Source organism: Parambassis ranga, chromosome 16 (assembly GCF_900634625.1).
Source record: "Parambassis ranga chromosome 16, fParRan2.1, whole genome shotgun sequence".
NCBI lineage: Eukaryota > Metazoa > Chordata > Actinopteri > Ambassidae > Parambassis > Parambassis ranga.
Window position 1 is genome coordinate 5,789,552 of NC_041036.1, and position 24,120 is coordinate 5,813,671.

The window sequence follows — 24,120 nt, forward strand, 5'->3', positions numbered from 1 at the left end:
TGGGGTCAATATTTCACTTTATACAAATGCAACGTGTGTGTATCTCTCCTGCCCCATTGTGTGTCCTGCTGCTTTTCATAACCAACTTCTGCCCCCAACTTTTTTATATATGTATTTTATATTTCATTGTATTATTTTAATTTGTTTTCCCTAGCTGGAACAGGCAGTGGTGAAGGAGATGGCCTGGTTTAAAAGCACAGCGCTCACTCTTGAACAGCTGAAAACCATTCATCTGGATCCAGAGCATATAGCGGAGCAACTCTATGAGCAAAAGGTCAGGATGAAACAATAAATATTTTCTCACTTAAAGTGGTTTGGTATGTTAATTTAATGTGATATGATGTGTCCTGAACAGATTTTAGCCGTTGAGATTCTTCAGCATAGGTTCAACATTGAGAAGATGGTGAAGATTGCTGAAATCTTGATGACATACAGTGATGAGGGAGAAACCAGTGATCTTCGGGTACTCTCTTTGAAGCTCTTTATGACACATTTTATTGATAAAGCAACCATATTTACATCAAAATGTTTTTCCAATATTACATCTCCCTATAGACGCCAATAGATGCCCTACAGGATCAATGCAACACCACCTCAGCCACCAATTCTCACGTGGTCCTGCAGCTTGAGCATGCCCAGTCGCTTCTTTTGCAGTTCACTGAGGGCCTTGCTGAGGTTTCACCTTGGCTTGAAGAAACTCAAGTGCTTATTGGCCAGCTCTCCCTGAGCACAATAAGCTACGAAGCATTTCGGGAACAACAGGACCTCTTACAGGTAGAAACCCGCCTTTCCACAGTATAGTGCCAGCTTTTTTTTTTCCATCATCCCTTTTTGTCCTGGTTAACAAAGAAGTCCTTTTACACATCACAGTCTTCCCTACATTTTCCTCTGGATAAATAGGCTGATCTGTTTAAGCACAGTTCATTACTGTAATGTGCTTCATGACAGGGTTATGACTCTTTTACCAGGGTGCTACAATGACACTCCTGTTTCATCAGGTATGCCATTGAAAGCTAGGCAATTAGATTTTTTCTCCAACATCTCTACCCCTTTTAGGAACTAATTTCAACTAAGTTTTTTTTCTGGAAGAAAATCCACCATGTTATCAAACAATTTCTTTCCTCTCTCTTTCAAGGGTCTGAGAGAATCCATAGCAGAACACAGACCTTTGATTGCACGCTTATGCTCTTTGGCAAAGCGCCTGTCAGAACTTAACCCTGCTCAAGGAGACCAGTTCTGTCGCAAGGCAACAGAGGCAGAGGAGCAGCATAGAGCCATCAGAGACCGGGTCAGAGAGACTGCCAATCTACTTGAGGAGTCCCTTCCTCGATTTACACAGGTAAGAAAGTTTGTTTAGTCCCCAAATTGTATTGGAAATTTACATGTGTACCCGAAATTCATTTCTGACCTAAATCCTGCAGTTGAATGAGAGGATGACTCTTATCAGAGAGAGTCTTGACCGCCTGCGCAGCCGCATACAGACACCCACCTCACTTCAGGGTCTCACTCCGCGGATCCAGGAGCAGCTGCAGGACAACAAGCAAACCCTTGATGAGCTGTCCAAGCTGGAGCTGGGCCTTAGCAGTGTAAAGACACAAGCAAACGAACTGCTGGCTAACACTCAGGCAGCTGGTGATGGATCCATCGGCACAGGTGACAACCTTTTAGACATTTATAACAATAGCATTAATTGTACCAAAACAGCAAATTGATCACTCTTGCTTTATCCCTGTACTTCCAGCAATTCAGGAGCGGGTGTCCAGCCTGTCCCTGCTGTGGGATGAGACACATAATCAGGCCCAGGAGAGGGGGAGCTGGTTGCTCAATCTCCTGGATTTGGCCATGAAATTCTGGAGTGATGTCAGTGATGTCACAACAGGTCTCAATGATGCTCAGCAGGCAGTTTTGGATCTCAACGCTAGTCGGACAGACTCTGAAACAATCCGTCAGAGCCTTGAAAGCATGCAGGTACTTTGTGAATCTCTTAAAAGGAACAAACATAAGGAATCTATTTTTGGAAATTCTGTATTGACACAAAATCTTTCCACCCATAGACTCTCAGAGAGGATATAGACAGTTTGCAGGGAGATCTGGATACTCTTGGCGTTCTCGGAATGGATCTGATGTCAGCATGTGGGGATACAGACAAACCAGATGTTACAAAGAGCCTTGATGAAGTAAGAAATAAATGTAATTTTTTAATTTTTTAACTCGAAATGTTGTGCAGGTTTACATGAATGCTTGTCTTTTTTGCCTCCTTGAAGCTCTACTGCACATGGAACAACCTGAGCAAGCTGTGGAATGAATGTCACAAAAAGCTAGAGGAGTCCTTGCAGATGGCACTGCATTATCAAGACACCATGCAGGTGGGTGTTGAAGGTATACAGTTCATGTCTATAGACATAGCAGTGTTATAGACACTTTTGCTAAGCTGCCCAACTCAAGCAGTGCTATAGCATCCCACCAAAGACACAGCTATTGACTTGCACTAGCAAAGTTCAGATTCCCTGCAGCTTTACTTATTGTATAACTAAATGAGCGATTGTGTGGTCCTCTTATAAATGCAAATGAGCTGGATGGAGTAGTTTATGTGAACATAGCATGTAGTGTATCAGCTGTGCATAGCATTATATTGTATATGAATATGTTCATTCTATTACTGTTTTCTTCTCAGGGTTTGTTTGAGTGGTTGAAGTCAGCTGAGTTGCGGTCTACAGAAGAGTTCATGGTGGGAAGTGACTTGGAATCAGTGAAAGAGCAGCTATGTGAACTCAAGGTGAGTTCATACTCCAAATGTTCAAAGCACTCAGAACAGCTCACCAAAAATTAAACTGCATGTCAGTCCTACACATGCTTTATCTGTATTCTTTGTTCCAGGAATTTAAGCGAGAACTTTACCAGAAGAAGATTGAGATAGAAAGCCAGAACCATCGCTTTGTGTGCCGGTTGTCTCCAGGCTCAGAGCGTCCAGGCTCTGTCTCTCCGCTGTGTGACTTCAGACAGCGCTGGGACGGCCTGGAGTCTGAGACTGTCAGCAGACAGGTAAGAATATAGAGGAGGTGATGAGATATTAATTTAATGCCACATCATAAGAAACTAAACTAAACTAATAAGGGCTTTAAAAGAACATCCCTGCTTTTATGTTACATCCACATGAAGTACCACATGAAGTGATTCTATCTAATCTTTGCTTTTGCAGCATCAGCTGGAATGTGCTTTGCTTGGTCTAGGTCAGTTCCAAAACACACTGGATGAGCTGCACACATGGCTCTCCCGCACCGCAGAACAGCTGCAGGGCAGTCAGCCAATCAGCATTGACCTGCAGGCCTGTGAAATAGAGCTGGCCAAACACAAGGTTGGTGTTAGCCTGATTATATAATCAATATCTCCTTTAGGGGGATAGGGTCTCAATAGCACCTTACATTTTATTGAATCATTTTTCCTTTTAACACTTTAACCTCTGTGAAAGTCTACATTGTCCAATTTTGTTTAATTTTTGCTGCACCCCAAATGAATACATTACAAAAAACTCTAACTTCTAATGCCTCCACCTTCTCCAAGGTGTTGCGGAATGATGTCATGTCCCATGTTAGGACAATGGATTCCCTCAACAAGGCAAGCAGAGGCCTGCTGGATGTGGGGTCTGGGGAGAGCCCACATGGTCTGCAGTCTCGGTTGGAGCATCTCAATGAAAGCTGGGAGTTTGTACGCTGTGAGACTGAACGCAGGCAGCTGGAATTAGAGAACAGACTGAGTCAGGTGAAGGAAAAAAGACACACAAGTGCTTGTAAACTGTATCTGTAGTGACATAATAATGTAAATAGATGCAGGAAATCTTGTATGATGGTGCCCTCTTGTGGCGGCTGTCAGAATCAAGCATCAATTTTTATTGTGTTTATAGGTTCATTATTTGTATTTGTTACATTAATAAATATGTGAGTGATGACATTTCTCACTACAGGTGCAAGATGTTACCATGGAGATTCAGGATCTTTTACAGTGGCTGGAAAACACAGACCTGAGACTATCTTCCTCTAAAACCATGTGGGGAATGCCAGACTCTGCAAATGAAAGGCTCAGTGCACATTTGGTGAGACTTGATAGCAATACATGGAAATTGAAATGGAAACAATTATGGCTAATATTTTTAACTTAATCATAACAGGAATTGTGCAATGAGATGGAGTCAAAGCTCCACGCCTACACAGATGTGAAAAATGCCATTCACAGGATGCTGGAGAGCGGCAATGTGGTCCGCGGCTCGAGTACAGAACACAGCTTATCAATTCTCGAACAGAAATGGGCATCTGTTTACAGCAAAGTCCACGAGCGAAAGGTAATTTAAATGAATGTCTCTTTGTCTCCCCTGAGAGATAAATATCGGAATTCTGATTCTGATTCTTAAGTGTTTTGTTACTCATCATTTAATGCTTTTCCTGCAGGCTAAACTCACAGAGGGACTTAGTCTGGCCAAAGAGTTCCACAGTAATATCCAGGAACTTCTCACTAAGATGAGCAAGTGTGAAGAGTCTATTGGGCTTCTTCCTGCTCCCAGCTTTGTTTTGGACACAGTCTGCACTCAGCTGCAAGAACATAGAGTAGGTTCCCCCTTTTCTTTCTGGCTGCTCCAGTTACTCTAGTATCTGCTTTTGATTCTGATTGATAAGATTATCTTCTCTCAACAGACACTGGTGAATGAGGTGAACAGTTATGGTGACAAGAAGAACACAGTGGAGACGGCAGGCTGCAGACTAACAGAGCTGAGCAGGAAGGAAGACTGTGATGTCATTCATAACCTGATTATGACTGTACAGGATCGATACAAGAAACTACAACAGCGGACGTCAGAAAGAGGCAGGACACTGGAGGATGTTAGGAAGAATGCCAAACAGGTATGGAACTTTTTCACCTTCCATGGCTCTCAGAAGAAGAAGCTTTGTATAACAGCTATATTTTCATCACATGTTTCAGTTTAATGAATCCTGGCGCCTCCTAGTGGACTGGATGACAGAGGTCGAGCAGACATTAGACACGCATAAAGAAATTGCAGTGTCTCATGAGGAGATTAAGCAACAGCTGACAGAACAGAAGGTGCAGTGGGCCTTAAATGAACACAAATTGTTTATAATATGCTGTGTGTTTATGATTAATGGTTAATATAATTTTATCACTGATTGCTCCTGTGATTAGGAGTTCCAGAAACTGCTGAGATCAAAGAGGCCCATGTACGATGCCACGCTGAAAAGTGGTCGCACCCTCCATGAAAGAGCTCAAACCAGCCATGATAGGCAACATCTGGAGAACTTAATGGCTGAATTGAAAGACACATGGGACACCATCAGTGGAAAGTCTATGGAAAGGTAAAATAGGAAAATGTCTGTCAATTTATAAGCCATTGTGGGAAGATACTCATTGATGTACTTTTTTCTGTTAGACAACACAAGCTGGAGGAAGCACTACTGTTTTCTGGAAGATTCACTGATGCTCTGCAGGCACTGAATGACTGGCTTTATAGAGCAGAGCCCCAACTAGATGAAGATGTTCCTGTGGGTGGAGACAAAGACATGGTCACCAATCTCATAGACAAACACAAGGTATAGCTATCATACACATCTGTTCTTCTGATGATTGTGATATTATTATAATTACTATTATTATTTCTCCTCAGGCCTTCCAGAAAGAGTTGGGGAAGCGAGCTGGCTGCATTAGGACCCTGAAGCGCTCTGTGAGGGATCTGACCCGGAGCAGCACGGCTGATGCTCACTGGCTGCAGCAGCAGATGGACGAACTGGAGGGTCGCTGGGAGGCCGTGTGCAAACTGTCAGTTAGCAAGCAGGACAGACTGGAGGCTGCACTTCAGCAGGTACCACTATGAGCAACAGTGAACAACAACAGTGAACCATTTTGTTTTGACAATTTACAATTTAATTCTTTGGGTTTTGTAAGGCGAGAAGATGCAAACAATTAAAGTGTTTCTTCATTCAAAAGCTAACACCTCACCTCCATCCCTTATCTTCATGTTTTTCTTTGTTAGGCTGAGAAATTTGATGGCCTTGTTCACTGTTTCATGGAGCGGCTCACTGAGGCAGAGAGGATATTAAAGTATGGGGTCATACCAGAGGAGGAGGAAGCTTTGCGTACCTTCCACCAACAACACAAGGTCAGTATGATATGAGACTACCTATGGGGAGGTTGATCTAATGTTATCTGCACCCAGCGGGTCAGTGGTCAGGGTTTACAAAATAATATTATGTCAAAGGCACTTAGACAAGGCTTCACCCAAAAGTGTGGGGCTACATACTATATCACACATCATTTTAAGTAGCAGTTCTAATATACACAACTATATATTCAGTCATTCAAACTAAGTTCATCTTACTGGAATGCTAAATAAATCTTTTCTCTGCCCCTGCATAGGAATCACTTGATGCCTTGCAGGCTCAGGCTGTAGGATTAGAGAACATTCAGAATCTGGGTGAGGAGATCCTGGCCTCCTGTCACCCAGACTCTATAATCACCCTCAAATCTTGGATCAGTGTCACTAAGACTCGCTATGAGGAGGTGAGTGCGTTCGTGCCAGAAAAAATTAACTAAACCGAACATAAAAATGTATTCCTTTAAACTTACTTGTGACTCAGGTTCAGACCTGGGCCCAGCAACAGGGCCAGAAGATACAGGCCAGCCTGGCAGGACTGGAGGCAGAGAGGGAGGAAGTTCAGAGACTACTGGACTGGATCTCCTCTGCAGAGGAAGCCCTCAACCTCAGAGATCAAGAGCCACTGCCTGAGACCTCGGAGCAGAGCCAAAAAGTTTTTGATGAACATAAAGTACGATTTTTCTCTCTTGTGCAGGACTGTGTTATAACATACAGCATCTTTACAGTTATTCACTTCTGTCTGCAGGTATTCATGAACGAGTTGAATAAAAAGTTTCCAGAGGTTGAACATGCCACGAAATCCTGCAAACACAAGAGCATCTCTAAGCAGCACGTTTCCCCCAGCAAGCGGCCTCTCACGAGTAAGCCACCCTGAAAACAATGCAGCATATATTCTGTACAAACATGCATGATAAAAAAAATAAAGGTTGTTCGCCTGAGCTTATCCTTCTCCTGTTTCATTGTTTTTTTCTTCCAGAGAGGAGGAGCACTCTGAAAGTGCTGCCTGCTGTACCGGTCCCTCTGGAGCACCTCAACCCCCAGACCCCACAGCTCAGTCAGCTGGTCAGGCAGTGGCAGAAGCTTTGGCTCCTAGCTGTGACAAGACAAAACCACTTGGAACAACACCTGCAAATGCTCAAAGAGGTTATTGTGCCTTTTGATATAATATCACTGTATAACATGATCTGGTATCATTATAGATGCAGAAGAAGCATCTTTCACTGCAAAACAAAACAAAAAACATTTTGATGTTTTGCTTTTCTGCACAGATGGAAGAATTTGCAAACTTTGACTTCAACATCTGGCGAAAGCGTTACATGCAGTGGATCAGTCATTTAAAGTCTCGGATCTTGGACGTCTTCCGCAGCATTGACCGCGACCAGGATGGACGCATTAGCCTTAAAGAGTTCATTGATTACGTCCTTGCCTCTAGTAAGATCCTCCAGCCAATATCAGTTTGATTTTATCACCAAAATATTTACCATCAGCAATTACTAAGACACAGTTTTCAATTGGCTTCACATTTCTCTACTGTAGAATTTCCAACAAACTCTCTGGAGATGAACGCAGTGGCCAAAATCTTTGACATGAACAGTGATGGATTCATTGACTATTATGAGTTTGTGAGTGCGCTCCATCCGAGCAGAGACCCCTACAGGAAAACCCTGGATGCAGATCAGATCAATGAGGAGGTAAGGACAGCTCGTGCAGAGGAAAATACAGAAAGTCAGAGTTTATCATGAGACATGAAATGATTGTTTTGCCTTCTTTAGGTGAGCAGACAGGTATCCCAGTGTAACTGTCCCAAGAGGTTTCAAGTGGAGCAAATAAGTGCCAATAGATACAGGGTGAGTCTTTTTATAGATAAATTAATATAAAATCTGAATTCTTTGAAAATTCAAAAATGTCACTAGTGTTGACGCTTTTACTTGTCTAACTGTGAACTGACACTCATATATGTGTGATATCTTGATGCTGCAGTTTGGAGATTCCCAGCAGCTGCGGATGGTTCGAATCCTCCGTAGCACGCTGATGGTTAGAGTCGGAGGAGGGTGGACTGCTCTGGATGAATTCCTGGTCAAAAATGACCCCTGCCGAGGTCACTGACTACTTCCTGAAAAACTGTTTTTCTAGCACGGGATAATATGCTTTTAATTTTATGCATATATGTTTGCAATGTTCTAAATATAATTTGTAAATTCTCATTACTGTAGTTTAAAAACGCTTTCTTCTCCTTACAGACAGCTGCTGTTACTGTAAAATGCATGTTAGTGGGGGTACTTCTAGAGGTGTGGCTCCAATAAATGACAGGTTTAACTTTATACTGTGAATTACCCCTATTGTGCCACTAACAGTGAAAGGTCGGACCAACCTGAAGATCAAGGAAAAGTATTTGTCCCCTGCAGGGAGCACCTCCAAAGGTTTGACTGTCAGCAGGTCCAACTCAAGCCTCAGCCTGTACAGCAGTGCCTCCGCACCCACCAGCCCCATGACACGCAAGGCAAGCTATAAGCACATGCAGTGTATATATAATGTATAAGTCATGAACAAAGCTAAAACAGGAGGTGCAGCCTAGTGGTTTATTCCACACTGTACTCTAATTTAAGAGTAGTAGTAGCAGCCTGGCTTTTGGAAATATTCTTTTGATATATGTATAAAGAGCACCATATAGATCTGTGACTTATTGGTGTGACGTGTGGCTTCAGGCATTGCTCCGCAGGAGTTACTCAGGTGACCGATGCATCCGTCCAAGGAGCTCCATCGCTGCTTTAGGCTCCGATCTACAGTTTGTCAGAGCAGGAGAGGACAATTCGCCCTCACCATCAGGTCAGCCAGTCATGTCTTTCCTTTTCCAACAGACTTTCAATACACACTTTGTGATTTGTTGACCTCTTTGTTTTCTTTCTCCTTTAGATGAAGCTGAGAGGTTGCCCACATGATTACCTCTGCCCCTGAGCACCACATGTATGCTGCAATGCTCTACCCAAACACAGCCTTGAGGCTCCAAATACAGAGTGACAAGCAGAAGTAAAGTGAGAGAGGAGCTGAAAAACAGTGCACATCTGATCAGCAGGAATAGAAGGAAAAATACAGGGAAGGTCACCAGAGGTGATGCTGAAGGGTCTGTAGCTTTTGGGATTGTTGTGTGGACAATAAGTAGGTGGAGTCCACATGACAAGGAGTTGTTTTGTCCCCTCTTCATACATTCATATCTGATTGCGTAGAGAGTAGGAAGTTATGCATGGATACTTACTGCATGGTAGCCAGAGCTTTGCTTAAATTAGATTTGCTTTTTTTCCCAAGGCTTGCTATGTTTAATGGTTGTAAAGATGGGCTCAGACAGACAGCACCAGAACACAGCAGTACATTTACAGACATACAGTTAGAAATTGACGGTTATAGATGACATGGGGGTGGTGTTGTGCTGTTTGACTGTCCTACTGAGTGTCCAAAAAAAAAAAACATACCAAAACCATAACTATGTGAAGGCTACAGTAGGCTGTACTTCATTTTGTCCTTCACTTTGTGATGTTTTTATTTCATTCCAGAAAGAGATATCGTTGGCAGGGCCACACTGTTTTTGTCACTACGTTTCCAAATGATTATGTATTTACTATTCTTTATTGTAAGGATGTTTTGAACACTGGAGAATGTGTAATGAGCAATGCACTGAAATACGACAGGCCATTGTTTATGTAGAGATTATTTTCTCAGGACTGGTTTTGCCTTTGGATGTATGTATGTATTTTTATGGAACATTACTGTGAACATGTAGATGTGTTGTTGTATTCTTTATAACACAACTTCCTAGTAGGGTTTTTTTTAGCACATTCTTTTCATAAATATGCACTTTGCTGTGTCCAACTACTGTAAATATGCTGTTTTGCAAAGCAGGAAATTTGGCGAGTTAAATTTGAAACACAAGCAATATGTATTGTGTTGGATTTTTGATGAGAATGCACTGGAGGCAGTTGAAGTTTGAAGTTTTCAAACATTTTTAATAGAAGCAGTTTTTCTTTTTCTCTGTTTCTGATTTCTCTGATTATCAATCAATTCAGAAATATTGACTTTTTTTCCCCAGCACTTTTAGGAAATCTTTAACATTAGTTTCCTCCAGTGGAAATGTTCATTTAAATACTACATTTTATCTTGACAAAGAAGCCGCTACAGCTCCATCATTGCCCACTGTGCAGGCTGTCCAGTGTTGCACTGTGCCTGGCTTTTACTCTGTGGTTTCATTATAGACCATCTACAGCTCTATTTGTAAGTGTCCCTTTGTACTAGATTTTGCCTTTGAGGTTCCAAACAGTAGCTTGCATTTGGTCTATGCAGTTGTCAAAAGGATTTTTTAAAGTTTTGATAATGTACCTTTTCCTGTTTGCCTCATGTTTGGAGAAGGTTGATAATTTACTGTTCTGTAAAGACACAACAGCCAGATTTCACTTCTATTGCTATGCACCCTGATCTTTCTGTACTGTAAATGTTTCTATACCCAGCACTCATTCTAATGTCTAATATAGGGAAACTGTAGATGAATGTCACTAATAATTTTCTGTCCACTTGTATAAAAAAATAAATCTTTTTGTAATAAAAGTAAAGCTATTTGTCTTGAGTCTTAGGAATAGTACTGTGTGTTTGTGTGATTTTTGCCTATTTTACATGCTTTCAAAAAAGGTTTAATTTAAATAGGTTATGTACATATGTTATATTTGACTAGAATGTGTGCAATATTACATATTTATTTACATTATAGGGCTCTTGTGGTCAGTGGTATCACTTTAAAAGCATTTATGGCAAACCAAGACAGAAATTGTGTATCTAAGCAGAAACTGATGATATTATTACATTAAGCTGCACCCTGCTGTAACCCGATTCTGTCACCATAACGACAGAACCATAATGACAGAATAGGGTTAGGGTCGGGTGGCCATTGTATTGTGTTTAATATTTTTATTTAATGATAAATTCTCAATGGTAGAAATCTCATCTGCAGCTCTCCCTGCTGGAGCTGCCCTCCTATTGATGTGTAACAAGTGAATCCTTCAGACTTGCACAGTACATGCAGTACCAAAAACACAGACATATTTGTTTAAAATTGGAGCTCTAGCAGTTTTGAGAAAGAAAGCAGATTATTGTGCTTCTAGACAAATATTTTACTCTGACTCCAGTTCCCCCGACTGGATATCAGTGCGTCATGATAACAAATATGCACTTAACATGAAGTGTTTTTGTTTAGTGCAGAGAGGTCATGCATTCAGCATATACAATCTAGTATAGTAGTATTTTAGGGAATTTGCATCATTACACTGTCATGAACAAACAAAGTATTTGGGAAAAGGAACATGCAGTACCGTGCAGCAAAGACGTGGGTGAAAGGGTTAGTTAGTGCTCAACAGGGGTCATTCATTTGAGCTGGAATTTGTGCTGAACAAAAGCCAGGCTGACCCTGACCAAACACCTACTCAGAAATCTGTCCAAAGTCATCTTCTGGTTGGCTAGACTTCCTGCATTCTCTCCAACCAAAAGTTAGATGTGGTTATGTAGTGAATTAAACTTCGTCATTTTTTAATTTTCATCTACTTTTTCCCCAACTTTCCCTCCACCATTCCCCTCTCTCCACCTCGCTGTCCTTTCTTCCTTCATCCACCTACTTGTGCTGCTGAGGACTTTGGTTCCCATACTGAAACCCCTGGCTCGGCCCTCAATAGTCACATGACACAGATGCAGAGCCACACTAGTAAAGTACAAAGCCCTAAACTTTGTGTGAGCATGCTCTTTAGACAGTAACATCAGAAGACCGCTGTGCCGTGACGCATTTAACTGAAATAACCTTCAGCGTCGCTGCACACTCCCCAAAACTTTGTGTGTTCTTTCCCATAAGAAGGTAGGTGCTGTCTTGTGTAATTTAGAAGGATGGATAGATTTAATCAACTTGATTTAAGAAATGTAGATGGTTTATAGAAATAATCTTTATAATTAAGAGTTTTGTCATCAATGTGACCATTTATTTAATATTTTAAAACAAAAGATTTACTTTCCTTTTGACCCTGTGTCTATCCATAAAAACTGCACTGGTCAATGTATTACATAGTTTCAGTTTAATTTTTATCAACCTAAAATTGTGCAGTTTTAGAAATTCTCATCATATACAATATATGAAGTGGAGAAGAATCTTTTAACTTCAACTTTGTCTTGGCATATACTAAACTCACACTTGCTGCAGACAACCTTGGAAAAAAACAGTTTTGTCGGGTCTGTGTGAGCCTGCTGAAGGGCATTTCTGTACAGTTTGCTTAAAAAAGGGGGTCTTTAAAATCGGTTCAATTTTATTTTTAATACAATATTTTTATATGATAAAAGACATGGTGGTATGACATGAAATGGAATGGTGTCCTAAAGTCATCAGAATTTATCTGCTTACTTTCCAGGATTTGAGCCACAACATTTTCTGGTAGTTTAAAACCATCTGTCTGTACTTGTTTTAGGAGAGGAAAACTAAAAGACTACAACATTATGTTACTAAATATTACATCATATTGTGCACATGGAAATTTTCAATGATTAGGTGAGAAAAAAAGCTCAGGCCGCAAGGACCAAAGTGTCATGTACATGTTTCCAGTGCATAGAAGAGCATGCCACACATTTTTGTGTCAAGCCTTCGCACCTTAAGTCTGTGTCTCATTTAATGGCATTAAATGACATCCTGCATGGTTATGGCTGGAGCTAATAATGTTATCCTTTATTGACTCATTATTTTATTGTTCCCTTTATTTTTTTGAGCAGTGTATATTTGGCACTAATGTCGCAATGACCCATTTGGTATATTCAGAATCAAATATATTCATCAGACAATATGTTGTGAATATTTTTATTTAAATCTAAACTGCTGTGTCATGTTTACTCTCATACTGAATTAGATCTTGTCAGACAGGTTTTTTCAGTTGTGTAACTGTGTTCACGCCATAGATTATTGTGAAAAGCAAATGAGCATTCAACCCGTAGGTCTGTGCAAAAGAAGGCAACTGGCTTTACATAATACCTTGTGTAATAACTGGATAGAGTGTGAAACCAAATGCAGCTTCTCACTCTCACACTTCACTGACTGAGGGCACACTACAAGGTTGTATGCCGGTTGGGGGACGGGAAACAGGAAAGGGAGGAGTCTCAAATAGCCCTCCCCCTTCACTCTTTTGCCAATTGGCAAGCACATAGAAACAGAGAGAGAGAGCACATGGCTCTGTGGTTTTGAAACTGTCCTCCAATAAAGAGAGGATGAATGTGTCATGGTAGTAAAGGACATGTGCGCCTGTGCAGCCCCTCCCCCTGACAAGTGCAGCACAGACACGGAAGCAGAGTGTAAGCCCGGGGATAAGTGTGTGTAGGAAAAGTAGGGAGAGGGAAGGAGTCCACACACGCATACACATACACACAGTCACATTTTGCCGCTGATGTTACAACTAGATTGATCACAATGGAGTGAAGGTTTTGTGAGGACAGAGATCAGAGTGGACTCTTCTTGTGTTATGAAAAGGTAAGATGGATGATGGATTCTGATAACAGAACTGGTGTATGAAGAAGGTCGGGGTTATTGGATTGGCAGGTTAATGTAGAACCCAAAGTCATTCAGTCCATCTGCTCTGTGCTGTAGCCTGGCTGGAGCCCATCTGCTTCCTTATTGTGTACAGAGATAAAAACCTGTTTAACTGTGAATTTTAGATTAGACTGCTATTGTGTGTATAAGGAAGTTAAATCATGTTACCCTGATGTCACAGTCTTTTATTCTTCCTTTTAATATTACTAATCCACGACTGATTTTTAGTTTTAGTTTCAAACACAAAACAGGATGTATGAAATATATTTGAAAATGTATTAGCTTCAATAACAATCTAACCTTCATTCTAATGTGTGGAAAACTCACTTTTGGTTTTGCTTGATTATAATTTTTTAAATGAAGCCATTCAAGCAGTAAAGTATAGAGATGCAGTTTTATTACAGTGCTTAACAATTATGTCCTTTTAATGTGCCTGTTTATGTCACAACCACATGGTGCTTTTTATGGGAACACTGTGTCAGTGGGTGAAAGGTCAGTCATCCACTGTCAGACAGAACATGTGAAAAGGATGGAAGAATAGGCAGAGACGATGAAGGTCATTCCTGCCCACATGGGTTTAGAGTTATGCAATATTCAAATAAGCTTTTTTTGCTATTATGTAGGTGGCATCATTTATTTATTTATTTATTCATTCATTCATTGTCCACCCTTTGGTCCATACTACCATGTCTCACGTCTCACTCGTGCTCTAAATCAAAATATAACTTTTTCAGGATGAATTGTAAAAAAAGAAAAAGAAAAAAAGTTGATATAGGTAACTTTATCTCCAACTTCCTGTGGAACTGGTGGCATTACAATTAATGTTTGCTTGATGTATTCAATGCCCATGATTGAATTAATATGCTTAGCCAGAAAGGCAAACAGACCACATGCCCCATAAGCATGAGTTGTAAGGCCATAAGAAGGAAGAACACAATGTTAGACTTGAAAAGCTATGCTAATACAGTGTGAAAATTTGTTCACATATTTTGTTTAATTTGTTCCCAAAAGAATAAAAATGAGGAAATGAAATGATAAAAAATGTGAACGATCATCAGGCACAATCATTTTACATCAATAGAGTAAAATGTGGCCTTGGTAGATGTATTTTTCTCCATGTCAATGTTCATTGTTCATTGTTTTACTTAATTCTAACAAAGACAAGATAATAATCATCTTAGTTTTCACAGCAGAAAGCAAAGACTAAGTAAATACAATTGTTGCATTAATCCATATAGTATTGTAAAACTACTTCATTTTGATCCTTACATGTCACTAACATTTTCCCATGTTGTTATGTTTCAGATTGTGTACCTTTTCTGTTTGACCCTCCATCATGTCCCTGCTGACTCATGTGCTGGCATGCCTCTTTGGTATGGGCTCCTGGGTGGCCATCAATGGGATGTGGGTGGAGCTCCCCCTGGTTGTAAATTATATCCCAGAGGGCTGGTACCTGCCCTCCTATCTTACAGTGATCATCCAGGTGGCCAATGTTGGCCCTCTCTTCATCACTCTGATGCACCACTTTCGCCCAGGGGTGCTGGACGAGCGGCCAGTCATCTATTGCATTGTGGGTTTGGGGATCATCGCTACATTCCTGCTGGCTTTCTTCTGGAACCACAAAGTGACTATAGCGGGCTCTTCGCACAGTGTGCCCCTGCTGATTTTAAGCTTCCTGCTCTCTGTAGTGGACTGCACATCATCTGTTAGCTTCCTTCCTTTCATGATGCGGCTGCGTCCACAGTATCTTACTACATATTTCACAGGTGAAGGCCTCAGTGGTTTGGTGCCTGCACTGGTTGCTCTGATTCAAGGTGTTGGTGTAGTTCACTGTCAAAATGCCACACAGGCTAGTAATAGCACAAACAGTGAGGCCATTCACCAGCCAGCAAGATTCTCTGCCCAGATCTTTTTCGTGTTCCTCAGTGCCATGATGGTGGTGTGTCTGGTAGCCTTCATCATGCTCAACCACCACCCGGCTGTGGCTAGGGAGAGGAAGAGCGACCGGTACTTCAGTGAGGATCTGGACCATGACAAGAGAGAACAAGGTCTGTCTCTGCACGCAGAGACACCAGAGCAGAAGCCGATGATCAGTCCACTGGAAGCTACCAGGAAAAAAAACAGAAGCTCTTTTGGAAGGGGGACATACAGCAACTTCGAAGTTGTGTTCATTTTTGTTGTGCTGGCTTGGGTCAATGCTCTGACCAATGGTGTGCTGCCCCCAGTGCAGTCATACTCCTGTCTGCCTTACGGAAAAAAGGCCTACCATCTGGCTGCCACCATGGCTGCTGTTTCTAACCCTGTAGCCTGCTTCATTGCCATGTTTATGCCAATAAGGTGAGAAACCGAAACAATGTTGATTATAATAAATGTATTATTATAAGTGGCATCAGAAGATATTAAATGTAAGCATGTTGAAATTTCTGCAAGTCACCAATATTTAAGAGAGATTATGTAACACTGAATGTTTTTACACTACCCTATAGTGTCTCTATAATGTGAATTGCACTGGATTGTGTTTCCAGGTCTCTTGTCTTCATGGGATGTTTGACCATGTTTGGGACTGGATTTGGAGCCTATATCATGGCCATGGCTGCGCTGAGTCCCTGTCCTTTGATGATCCACACTGCCTCTGGAACTGTTGTCATAGTAAGTCTCCCTTTTGCTGAATATTTTGTATTTATATGTTGTGTCCACTTCTATCAGGAAAATGTAACTTGACGTCAGTACTAAGTCTTTGAATTTGGGGTGTATTATTGACCAAATGTTTTTTGTGTGTGTGTTGGTTCTGTGTTGCACTGCATCTTGTACAAGAATAAAAATGTACCTGTCAGCCTGACTTAGTGCTTGTATGACATGCTATGATTTGGGAATAAAGTATGACTGACAGCTTTTAAGATCATGTCAAATAGATAAGTGAAAACTAGGGTTAGGGTTTCACAGTTAGGAAGGTCACAGAGTTGTGGTTTAAAGTTTAATGCATTCGGCTCACTGAGACCATTACGGATATGTCTCACTTGAGGCTCTTTGTCTCAAGAAGGCCGAGATGCTAACCCTAGCTCGGCATTAGGGTTAGGGTTAGGGTTAGGGTTTTACAGTTAGGAAGGTCACAGAGTTGTGGTTCAATGTTTAATGCATTCGGCTCACTGAGACCATTATGGAAATTTCTCACTTGAGGCTCTATGTCTCACGACAGCCGAGATGCTAACCCTAGCTCGGCATTAGGGTTAGGGTTAGGGTTAATTTCAAAACTAGGGTTAGGGTTAGGGTTCAGGTCAAAACTAGGGTTAGGGTTAGTGTTAGAGTTAGGATGTGGAAAATGTAATGCCATTCACCCCTGTTTATTTATTCTAATTGCCACTTGGCATTAATTAAAATTGGATTGGCTCTCAATAGCAATGTTCTGACATTACTGATCTCTTCTCTGCTGCAGGTGCTGGCCTGGATCTTGTTTGTGCTGTCCCTGTCCTACGTGAAGGTCATCATTGGGGTGATTCTAAGAGATGAGGGCCACAGCGCCCTCGTTTGGTGTGGAGCTGTGGTGCAGTTGGGCTCCATGCTCGGTGCTCTGTCCATGTTCCCAATAGTCAGCGTCTTTAGACTTTTCAAGTCCGGTGATGCTTGCAATACTAATTGTCCGACATAGACGGTAAACAAGTTAAACACTGCTGTACCAACTATAAATTGCACTTATTTTAGTAGCACTGAACTCATTGCAGTCATGAGTTTTACATATTCCAATTTGCTTTGATCAAGCTGAAAGGTCATACTGTAGGTGATCATCTACCTTCACTCCTCATTTTTAAACATTATTGTTCTCTTGAGTGTCAGAAAAATTAATTTAAATCATATGCCTATAAAGATATTTATTGAAATATGGAGTGAGCTCTATACAAAGCTGGCATTATATCTATATTGTCTCAAAACCAAAACTTGTATTAAACTGCGGATCATTTTACAATTCTGTATCAATTCAGAGGCCGAAGCCATGTTACTTGAAGTTTTAACGCAGTGTAAACCTATTGATTGATTTTGCTTTTATAAGAACATATGGTACCTGTAGCTTTAAAATGTGCCTTAAGTCTAAATAATGAAAGATTTGTGGGGTTTTTTGTATGTGTACAAAATTGTTTAACACTCTGACTTGCTTTACATGTGTTACTGGACCAGAGAAAGTGTTTAAAAATATCAAATAAAACATGTTTTTGTTGCTGCCTAAAAATATTCTGTTACAATCAAACATCCTGTAGCCGCTGCAGGAAAAAGAACCAGGGTCAATAGTCGACACTAGGGGGAGGTACAATCTAAGAAAGGCAGGGATATTTGTCTGTGTGTGTCTGTCATTTCAAAATGAGTGGGTGCACTGCACATCCAAGTACATGTAGTGTTGGTAGGAGGCTGGCTGTCAAAACTGACCCTACATTGTGTACTCATTTAAAGCCAATATCAGCTTTTCCTGTGAAGCAGGCTGTACTCCATTCATGTAAAGTTACCATAACTTCATTGGATGCCTGCAGAGCACAAATGCTTGACTGACACATAAATCATCATTAAGCTCAAACTTTTTCTAACTTGAAGGTTATACATTGAACTCACGGTCTTGAATAACATATATATATGTTATTATACATATATATATATACAAAAATATATATTCTGTTACATTTGTGACTTTATTTTGAGTGCAGATGAATAAATACTGAGGAGAAAATGTTATATTGCGAGGAGAAAATATTATCGAGCACACCAAACTTAATTTGAGCAGACAAAACTGTTTTCTTTTGCTCAATTAAAACAGTCTTATACGGAGCCCCTCTGGTGACATTGGATTAAAAAAAAATGTCTGGCCATGAGATAATTCTTCCAGCCCTTTCCATGTAGAGACTAGACTGTCTGATTGTGTACACAAACAAGTTTGATTTAATTTCATTTTATTGTAATATAACAGCTGCTTAAAGAATGGCATTTGTGCAAAAAAGGTAGATGTTCGTTTGATTCTAGCAACTCTGGACCCTGACGCCTCAGACATCCGTCGTTATCTATCCATGTTAACTATCTCGTGGCCATGCATTAACCACACATTATTTATTTATTTTTTATCGTATATGTCACCAGAGGGGCTCAGTAGTTTCTTAGGGTTAGCCTCTTATGAGTTATTATTATTGGTATTATTTCTTATTCAAAGGGAAAAAGGGTGGTAGACTGGCTATCTTCAAAACCAGCTCTAGATGTCGCTGTGTGACTAAAAGATGATCAGCAGAAACTGCACGCAGTTCGCTGCTGCAGTCAGAGTCAGATGCTCCTACAGTGATTTCATCTGAGTCAAAGTGAGATATCAAAATGTTTTTAAAAATAGATCTCTGAATGAGAGTATTTGTAAGTGGTTGGGTTGAGCAGCATTTTGGAGGCCTTTTACACTCAGATTGAAACACATCAATGTGCTTTTCAAATATTTTTTTTTCCCAGAAGACAATAGAAATTGCTCAGCCTCTGTTAAGGTGGAGAGGTGATGCACGTGTCTCTGGGGTGTTTGCCCAGGTCACTGCAGTCATGTCTGCATCATATCCTCCTACACTAAATCGCAGAGTTTCTTGTGTGTGTTTATTCTCTCTTCGGTCCTTAGGGACAAACAGGAATGAGGAACTCATGGCCAGTCAGAGTCTGATTCAGATCCCAGTGGCTCCTCAGAGAACATCTGGGGTCATCATCTGCTGGTGTCTCATACTTTACCTATTCTCCTTATCTCTTCCTGTAGTTTCTATGACTTATGGTGTGCTGAGTTTAAAAGCTGCAGACCTGCTTGGAGGGGTTTTAGCAACAGCTTTACGTCTGAATATGGGGAATCATTTAGGAGTAGCACAATTTTTAATATGTTTTCTGGCATTATGCAACAGATCTTATTATGAAATGGTACAAAAAGAAATGCCCAGAGATTTGAAAGGGTCAGCTTGGGTGGCAGGACGACTTAGTAACACAGTGAGAGAAAGTAAAAGAGTTCAGTCTTATCTCTCTGGCTTAAGTCTCTGACTTTGACTCTTGTGATATCTCCTTTTCCCCAAGCTCCTTGTCTTCCTCGATTCATGCATATGGCAGACTTTGTGACCGTAATTTCAATTTAAAACACATGAGGGGAAATCCTAGCCCGTGCAGCTCTTTAATGGGCCGTCATGGGATTGGAGTATGCAGAGAATGATTGAATTTTGTGAGAAGGCCAGGAACGATCAAGTCTCGCCTGCCGTTATGCAATCGACCATTCCCCTCTCACAACGCGACGTCTGGTAAAACCTAGAAGGGGAAGAAGAGGGAGGGGAGGGGGGGTTTCTGAGAGCTGGAAACCTCAACGTCTGGACCAAAAGAGAGAAAAATATTTTTTCTTTTAAATGACTCAAGACTTTATAAAAGAAAAACTTGGCTGTCGGATGTAAAAAGATCCAAATGAGATGTGATCTGCCACATCAAAAGCAGAGATGTTCAACTGGATTGCTTTTAATGGTTGTAAATGAGTCTTTTTACACCGTAATGCATGACATCCTATATTTCCTTGCAGACGGAAACATGTGGATCCTATAGAAAGCCTGTCATATTGTTTTTATTCATATGATTATGTCATGTCTGTTTTTTCTCTTCGTGCTCTCCACCTGTTTGGCTGACTTTGACCATGTCAAGATAAAAAAATCCAACATGGCACTGATATTACCACATTGTCTAAACTTTGACACCCCCTTGTGCTGGATTACGCCACCTCACTGTATCCTGTCAGTGAAAACAGTGTAGACTATCTTTTCCCGTTATGTCCATTATATTCAAATGGGCTGGGCCCTTTTTTATTTTTTTCTCATTTGCAAACAAGACATAAAGTAATCAAAAGTTAAAAGCAAACACTCAAGAAGGCACTTAGCAAAAAAGAAAAAGCTTTTATGATAAAACATTCATATACAGTGCAGGAGACAGGTAATCTTTGAGGATGATAGGGGTTGTCTTGTGGTCAGTTTCTGTATAGTGTTGCTTGGGGAGCTTTGTAGATGAATGCTCCTAATAACATCCCCGCCCACCCATCATCCACTGGACAGTCCAGGCAGAACAACTAATACCTGAGTGTATTTCTTCAGTGGTGTGAAGTGCGCCTTAAAGAGCTGTTGGAGGCTGCAGTAAAGTAGGGTTCATTACCTTGACAGACTGATGACAGCTAAGACTGGCTGAGATGCAAACATACGCACACACACACACACACACACATGACCAGTAAAATGCTATTGATAAGGGTTTTTGCATAAATTAGAATGTGGGAGCTGTGGTCAAAAAGGGAAATACTGGAGTTGTCACTTCTTAGAAGTCATTTGAAAGTTATTTGCTGAAGAAAATATCTAAATCAATATGTGATGAACATGCAAGCATGGAGAGAAAGACAAACAAAGTTTGCAGGGAAGCTCATTTCTGCCACTTTAATAGGAAATCGAGTCTCATAGTAATGGTCATAATGATGAGAAAGCTTCTCATAAGTAAAAATTATTAGTCATACATATGATGAGGTCATAATTATAAGACAGAATGTCAATTATGAGATCAAAACCTACACACATAAGATACTGTGTAAACGTATGTTTCCTTAATCTGACCTGTAACAAATTCAGAAAAAAAATAAAAAAAGATGATGGAAATTCCATCTGTAATAGATCAGTGTGTCATATATGTGCATTATGGGTACACTGACACCTGCACATAAAACTATCCACTTGTCAGATCTCCCAAGAAGCATGTTAATGCAAAGTGTAATGCCTAAGTCAAAACTGTTTCCTCAGTTGCCGATCTTTGTGCATATCTACATCAACCATCACCTGGCTATGATTTTACTTGTATTTGTGTATATTTTTTGTCCTGGTTACGTTGTCTCATCATCAGGTTGTCAAGAAACCAAGAAGGCCAATACCCAACAAGGAAATAGCACATACGCCCTCAAACCAGAATTTATTTTCACACTTTTTTTATATTTTATTTACACCTTTTAGGTGTTAACAACTCAGCTTTAAGGATGCAGCTTAGCAAATTTGGTCATTTTTTTCACCGGCTGCTGACTATCAATTTTCCAATTTAACTTAACCAAAAGGAGATTTGTTTCTTTAAATTAATCAATATTTAAAGATGGCACAGACACTCTTTGACACCTAGGATTCTCCATTCTATCTAGGCAATTAACAAAAAACTTTAAAAAAAGAAATAACAAAAGCAGCAAACTCATTTCAGGAAGACAGTTTGCAGGGGTTGCATGCGGGGTCAGCTTTAGGTCACACTGGGCATCCATTAGTGGCCTTATTTAGAGTCTTATTCCTTTAAGAGGAGTGATTGGCCAGCAAAGACAAAGAATCATTACCTTTGCCCGCCCCCTCCCTGCCAGCAGTCAATAATGAAGGATCATTAAAATGAATAGATGGACATTCCCCTTTTCTCCGGATCCTTATTGCAAAATCAGTGTCAGGGGAAATGAAGATTGAGCTTGGAGAAGGCGTCTAAAAGCCTCACAGTGATTGTCGTGAACTCATCTCCAGTGCCAGGCTCCTTTATCTACTGTAAGAGTCTGCACCTGCCTGAACTCTTGACTAGCAAGGGCTTTTACTGTAGCCCATTAAGAGCATCCCTAATGCTCACTACAGTGTACTTCAACATAAACATTCTGCATATGTACCGAAACCTTTACAGCAAACAATGGAAGAATGATTGCTTTAAATGTCTTGGAGTTTTTTTTTTCATCCCCCCCTGAAGAAGCACAGCTCTCAGAGTGAACTAGAGAGTGATATTTAATGCTCTGACTTTGATGTGGAGAATAGAGAACTCACGTGTTGTATAAACAGACACTTTAACAGATAATTCTCACTTTTCACATCTCTTGAGCTCAAACATCTGTCCCGCTGCTATTTTTTTTTTTTATAAATCCTTGCACAACATTTTACGCATCACAAAAGAAAGAGACGAATCAAGCTGAATGATTGCAGATGGAGAGTTAAAAAGACGGCGCAGGATTTTCCAGGCCCCATCTGGTTGCCTTTCAGAGGGTCTCTTAAAGTGTCTTTTAAAAAAGGTGATTTGTCTGTGGGTCTGCAACGATGTGACCATGTCAGCGTGTCATCTGCTGATCCTGTCACATGTGAAATGGTCCTATAAAAAGCAGTCTGTGTACACCTGCAGAGCTTGACAGCTCCGCCCCAAACAGATTTAAAAGACACATGTAAACACATGCTCACACACATGGTCTTCATCTTCTTTCTTTATCATCCTAAAGGTACCTGATAAGAAGGTCTGTTTATAGTCATCTGACATATGTTTCTGAAGAACACAAAAATCACAAAAACTGTCTCAAAAGGCCAAAAGAGATCAAATGCAGACCTGGCTTACAGGGCAGAACTATCAAAGGTCCCTTAGTATGGTCAAGCAATTATCTCTTAAAGCATCTCTTAAAGCCACCCCCATGGTTCTCTCAACATGCCCTTCATAACAGAGGTATATTGAGGATTTACTGCCTGCAGATGGCCGATGAGAGACCAGGGCAGGAGCTCCTAGCACTGTGCCTATATGCACTCGCTTTATAAAAGCCCAAATCAAGGCCTCTATGGGAATACAATAGAGCTGGAAGTGGGGCCATAAAGACACTATAAATCTGTACAATGAAACTTCTAAGTCGTGCCCTCTGCCAGGTGGTGTGTCCATGTGGACCTCAGGGAGGAGAAAAGGCACGTGCTGCAATCATAATCAGAGATGGAGGTTTTAGCCTCCTTGTGCATTGGGATGCTGTGGCATTTAAAGGCACAGTGATCTGCCATTGATTCATAGAGATGGCCTGTCTGCCTGTCAGACAAATTGGCAGAGGATGTATGTTGTACATATAAATGAAAAATGGGTTTACAGTGAGAAATGAAGCAATGCAGAAGTGTCAAAATCTGCAATTCCACAAGTGGTCACTTAAGGCTGCCTTCAAAAGTGAGTAAATCCCCTTAGACCAAGGGTTTTGTTCATTGTTAATCAGTCTATGAGCTAATACACGTTGCAGATAACCAGGAAATAAGCCAGGGAGTCAATTTACTACTACAATTTTTTGATGACGAGTGAGTGAGATGAAAAGCCAGTATTAAAAAAAAAAGAAAAAAAAATCTACTCGATATCCAGTAGATTTCCTGGCACATTTAGATATGAATGCTGTGGGACTATCAGTCTTAGAATAAAATCAGCACATACAGGCTGCAGATTATCTCTTTGAAATGTCTGCAAAATCCTCCAAGAAAATGTCATGGTTGGCAAGACTAAGATGAGAAGAGAAATACACATTGTGCACATTTGTCAGTTAAATAATCATTTAAAGGTTTTATTTTTATTTGTCTCATTG

General features: G+C 40.6%; 2 protein-coding genes across 2 annotated transcripts in view; both read left to right on the plus strand.

Moving 5' to 3' along the window:
• macf1b (microtubule actin crosslinking factor 1b) overlaps positions 1-10,471 on the plus strand; it is a 25,413-nt gene extending 14,942 nt beyond the window's left edge. The window contains exons 12-43 of the mRNA XM_028425252.1: positions 155-274; positions 356-463; positions 556-774; positions 1,136-1,339; positions 1,422-1,653; positions 1,742-1,968; positions 2,055-2,177; positions 2,265-2,366; positions 2,675-2,776; positions 2,878-3,042; positions 3,200-3,355; positions 3,562-3,759; positions 3,962-4,090; positions 4,166-4,336; positions 4,443-4,598; positions 4,686-4,892; positions 4,972-5,091; positions 5,191-5,360; positions 5,435-5,594; positions 5,669-5,863; positions 6,035-6,160; positions 6,418-6,561; positions 6,639-6,827; positions 6,903-7,017; positions 7,134-7,300; positions 7,426-7,588; positions 7,694-7,848; positions 7,930-8,004; positions 8,138-8,255; positions 8,512-8,657; positions 8,863-8,983; positions 9,071-10,471. Of these exons, the coding sequence (XP_028281053.1) occupies positions 155-274; positions 356-463; positions 556-774; positions 1,136-1,339; positions 1,422-1,653; positions 1,742-1,968; positions 2,055-2,177; positions 2,265-2,366; positions 2,675-2,776; positions 2,878-3,042; positions 3,200-3,355; positions 3,562-3,759; positions 3,962-4,090; positions 4,166-4,336; positions 4,443-4,598; positions 4,686-4,892; positions 4,972-5,091; positions 5,191-5,360; positions 5,435-5,594; positions 5,669-5,863; positions 6,035-6,160; positions 6,418-6,561; positions 6,639-6,827; positions 6,903-7,017; positions 7,134-7,300; positions 7,426-7,588; positions 7,694-7,848; positions 7,930-8,004; positions 8,138-8,255; positions 8,512-8,657; positions 8,863-8,983; positions 9,071-9,096 (4,809 nt within the window). The 3' untranslated portion in view covers positions 9,097-10,471. The remainder of the gene's footprint in view (positions 1-154; positions 275-355; positions 464-555; positions 775-1,135; positions 1,340-1,421; positions 1,654-1,741; positions 1,969-2,054; positions 2,178-2,264; positions 2,367-2,674; positions 2,777-2,877; positions 3,043-3,199; positions 3,356-3,561; positions 3,760-3,961; positions 4,091-4,165; positions 4,337-4,442; positions 4,599-4,685; positions 4,893-4,971; positions 5,092-5,190; positions 5,361-5,434; positions 5,595-5,668; positions 5,864-6,034; positions 6,161-6,417; positions 6,562-6,638; positions 6,828-6,902; positions 7,018-7,133; positions 7,301-7,425; positions 7,589-7,693; positions 7,849-7,929; positions 8,005-8,137; positions 8,256-8,511; positions 8,658-8,862; positions 8,984-9,070) is intronic.
• Positions 10,472-13,498: 3,027 nt separating this feature from the next.
• slc52a3-2b (solute carrier family 52 member 3-2b) lies at positions 13,499-17,970 on the plus strand. Its single transcript, XM_028425430.1, has 4 exons — positions 13,499-13,688; positions 15,054-16,085; positions 16,274-16,397; positions 17,182-17,970. The coding sequence occupies exons 2-4, from the start codon at positions 15,085-15,087 to the stop codon at positions 17,392-17,394; spliced, it is 1,338 nt and encodes a 445-aa protein (XP_028281231.1). The 5' UTR covers positions 13,499-13,688; positions 15,054-15,084; the 3' UTR covers positions 17,395-17,970.
• Positions 17,971-24,120: the final 6,150 nt, after the last annotated feature.

Excerpts from the sequence above, each read along its gene's own strand:
- slc52a3-2b (XM_028425430.1), top strand. The coding sequence starts at position 15,085 with ATGTCCCTGCTGACTCATGTGCTGGCATGCCTCTTTGGTATGGGCTCC. Across the intron at positions 16,086-16,273 it reads GCCATGTTTATGCCAATAAG|GTCTCTTGTCTTCATGGGAT; the intron begins GTGAGAAACCGA and ends TTGTGTTTCCAG. Across the intron at positions 16,398-17,181 it reads CCTCTGGAACTGTTGTCATA|GTGCTGGCCTGGATCTTGTT; the intron begins GTAAGTCTCCCT and ends TCTCTGCTGCAG.